The sequence below is a fragment of the Centrocercus urophasianus genome, unplaced genomic scaffold (genome assembly GCF_019232065.1).
Source record: "Centrocercus urophasianus isolate 14NV4802_14NV808 unplaced genomic scaffold, USGS_Curo_1.0 seq_891, whole genome shotgun sequence".
Classification (NCBI taxonomy): Eukaryota; Metazoa; Chordata; class Aves; order Galliformes; family Phasianidae; genus Centrocercus; species Centrocercus urophasianus.
Genome location: NW_024885523.1, coordinates 17,095 through 20,571, shown reverse-complemented (window position 1 = coordinate 20,571; position 3,477 = coordinate 17,095). Strand labels below are relative to the sequence as shown.

The 3,477-nt window shown below is 65.2% G+C and overlaps 1 protein-coding gene across 2 annotated transcripts in view; it reads left to right on the top strand.

Annotated features, from left to right (window-relative positions):
- The window catches only part of TM6SF2 (transmembrane 6 superfamily member 2), a 3,457-nt gene extending 1,013 nt beyond the window's left edge, over positions 1–2,444 (top strand). For both annotated transcript variants that reach the window (XM_042838672.1, XM_042838671.1), the window contains exons 2-10: positions 350–450; positions 535–632; positions 749–852; positions 936–1,018; positions 1,130–1,254; positions 1,360–1,461; positions 1,556–1,648; positions 1,718–1,837; positions 2,071–2,444. In XM_042838672.1, the coding sequence (XP_042694606.1) occupies positions 350–450; positions 535–632; positions 749–852; positions 936–1,018; positions 1,130–1,254; positions 1,360–1,461; positions 1,556–1,648; positions 1,718–1,837; positions 2,071–2,277 (1,033 nt within the window). In that variant the 3' untranslated portion in view covers positions 2,278–2,444. The remainder of the gene's footprint in view (positions 1–349; positions 451–534; positions 633–748; positions 853–935; positions 1,019–1,129; positions 1,255–1,359; positions 1,462–1,555; positions 1,649–1,717; positions 1,838–2,070) is intronic.
- Positions 2,445–3,477: the final 1,033 nt, after the last annotated feature.

Here is a 3,477-nt window from a genome sequence, read left to right as displayed (position 1 = left end):
GAGCTGTTGGCACGCAGCGATGCCTTTGTGCTCAGCGAGCGGCGCTTCCCCTGTTCCATTTCTTTGGTGCTGCGGTTAAAGGCTGGGGTGAAAAATGCCGTAACGTGTTCAGAAGACACGAGAGGCAGAAGAATTGGCTGGAGCAGACCCCCGCTAATGCAGTTCCCCCGGGAGGGTAGCAGTGAGCTCAGGACGGGTTTGCCTATAATTTCTTTGCACTCCTCAGACAAATCTGCAGCGTTTGTCTTCTCATTGCCTGTTCATTTTATAATCAGCAAGCTGGATGGGGGAAATGAGGCACACGGGGGACACGGGCCCCCCCTGCCTGACCCCCCTTCTTGTCCTACAGCAACACACTGCTGCTGGTGGCCGTGCTGCTCCTTGCTGTGCTGCTCGCCTTCATCTACTTTGCCAGTGCTGGGAGCTACTTCCAGGACCCCCTGTTCTGCGGTGAGTGCCGGGGCTCCCAGCACCCCCAGTCTCCCTGTTGGGCAGTGGGGTCACACGCTGAGCCCTCCCTGCTGCTTCGTGCAGTGTTCGTGGTGTTCTCCTTTGTCTCTGCCATCGATCTGATCATCTCACTGGAGGAGGATGGCTTCATTTCGGGTTTTGCAGAGGTCTACGTGAGAGAGGTACAGCCCCATTGCAATCATTGGAGTGGCCAAAAGCAGCACCCGACTCACCCTGAGGGGGTTTGGGGGTGGGGAAGGTGCTCACCCCCACCTTGTGATGTCTGCTGTCTGCTCAGGGTGAGCCGTACCTGCGCACAGCACACGGCATCATGATCTGTTACTGGGATGGCACCGTGCACTACGGGCTGTACCTTGCCATGATCACAGCCATGAGCCAGCGGTGAGCGGGGCCGGGGGGCTGGGGGTGGGGGGGAGGGTGGAGGGGGGGCTGTGTGCTGGGCTCTGACCGCACTGACTCTGCAGGAAGAGCTATAGGAGCCTGGGTCTCTTCTGGCTGGGCTCTCTGGTGATGAGCATCCTCGTCTTCCTGCTTGGGAACCTGATAGGTAATGGGGCTGTGGGGGGGACGCCAGCACCAACAGCACCCCATGGTGTTGCCCCAGAGATGAGTGCTGGGCAATGTGCTGCCCCCACCCACCCCACGTCCTCCTCCTCAGGCAAATACAGCTCCGACATCAACGCTGCCTTCCTGCTCAATCTGCCCTACGTCCTCATCCCCATCTGGGCGGGCAGGCGGCTCTTCCAGCAGCCCAGGGCTGTGCCGTGCCTCACAGCAGAGCAGGTGGGCACCAATGGGGCAGGGGCTGGGCGGCACCGGCCGTGGGGCATCACCATGGGGCACAGCCCAGCACCACGGGGCGTCAACAACCCTTATCTCCCCCCCCAGACTGAACGGGAGCAGCGCAGGTGGCTGCACCAACGGCCCCACGACCTGGTGCTGGTGCTGGTCCTGCTTCTGATGGCTTCCTTCACCTTCTTCAGGGGGATGGTGAGTGCTTGGGGGCCAGATGCGCCGTGGGGAGGGGTGGCGGGGGGCAGACTTTGCACTGGGGTGGGCTCCTGCCACCCTTGGGTCCGTGCAGGTGGTGCTGGATTGCCCTGCTGACTCCTGCTTTGAGTACATCTACCAGCACGAGCCCTACCTGCGTGACCCCGTCGCCTACCCCAAAGTGCAGGTGAGTGCGGGCGGTGGGGACCCCTGTGCCACCCAGGACACGACGACTGCTCCGTCCCTCTGCTCACAGATGCTGATCTACCTGTTCTACATCCTCCCCTTCCTCTGCCTCTGCATCTACGCTCTGCTGCGCCCGGGCTGCTCCTGGCTGCCCGACTGGAGCCTGGTGTTCGCTGGGGCCATTGCACAGGTGAGGGCAAGGAGCTGGGGGGGGGGAAGAGGAGGTTGCAAGTGGGCACCCGCCCTGCATCTGGAGCAGCTCCCAGAGCTGCCTCTACAGCCCGATAATTAATTATTCCTCGGTGGATCTTAATGGAGCCGGGGATGAGTTTGCCAGAAATAGGCTGGAGCGAGCCTGCAGCCTATAGATAGGACGTGGGGCAGAGCAGAACCCCTCGGTGCCACCCCTTCCTCTGTCCCCAGGCGCAGTTCTCCCATCTGGGCTCCTCACTGCACTCCCGCACGCCCTTCCCATACCAGACCCCCGAAGACGTCTGGTGGAGTTTCCTCATCACAAACGTCCTTTATGCGCTGGGGCCGCAGCTCCTCGCCCTCCGCTGCCTGCACAGCCCCGCGTTCTTCCTGCCCATCACCTCCAGCAGCCTGCAGGGGGGCAAGAAACACCAGTGAGCTGCCAGCCCCTCCATGGGATGCTGCTGTGGAGGGGTCCCGTGCGATGCCCCTGTCCCTCTGGTGCCCCCCCGTGGTCCTGGATGCGCTGGGGGGACTCGGCGGGCTCTGTGTGCGGCTGGGTGGCCTGGGAGGAGTCTTAGTGATGGGAGTGATGGACCCCCTCCCCTTCCCCCGTCCCACCCGCGTTCTGGCTGTTGGAATGCAGAAGCATGGAGCACACCACAAAAAAACAAACCTGTTTACAAAATAAAGGAGTTCGGGTCCGGCTTTGTAACACCGGTGTGTGTGCACTGTGTCCCCAGAGCAGCTGCCCATGTCCCCCCTCCCGTAAAACCCCCGCCCCCCCGGCCCGTGCTGCCCTTGCTTTGCCCTTGGTGCTGGGGATGATGCAGGGAGGGGGGACTCTGCGCGGAGCGGGGATGCATGTGGGGCTCAGAGGGGTGCATGCGTGTGTGTGGGGCTGTGCACGCGTGTGTAGAGCTGTGCAGACATGCAGGGATGTGCACACGTTTAGGGATGCCCCGCGGGTGCCCGTTCACGTCCCGACCGATTTGAGGGTCTTCATCCGTGCCCCCTCCCCGGTGCTGCCCTTGTTCTAAGGGACGGACCGGGGGGAGGGGGTGGGGAGGAGAGGTCGCCCTGCCGAGCTCCAGCCCCCCCCGGGGGCCGCCCCGCCGTTTCCCCGCCCGCCTGGCGGTACCGGGGGTGCCGGTGCCGGTACCGGTGACCTTGGCAGCCGGCGGCCCTGCGCAGCGCCGGGAGCCGGGCAGGGCCGGGCCGCGCTCCCAGTGCCGCCCCCTGCGCGGAGCCGCACCGACAGCACCGGCAGCACCGGCAGCACCGGAGCTCTCCTGCGGTCGCCCCCCCCCTCCCCCGCATCCCCCCGCCGCGGGCCGGCACCGCACGGGTGCGCGGAGCCACGGTAAGTGCGGAACATCCCGGTACCGGCACGGCGTGCGGGGCAGCTCGGTGGGGCCGGGGCTGTGGGGGGGTTCTGGCCGTTTCCCCCCCGCGCTGCGTTGCTCCCCGCGTCCCGCAGCTCAGGAGCTCCAGCCGCAGTGCCCCGCACTGCAACACTGCACCGCACCGGGACCTCCACGGGAGGAGGGAGGGGGGGAGAGGAGGGGTTGCACGGCACTGGGGTCTGCCCCCGCCCCTCAGCTACGCACCGACCCCGAGCACTGAGCGCCGGGAGGG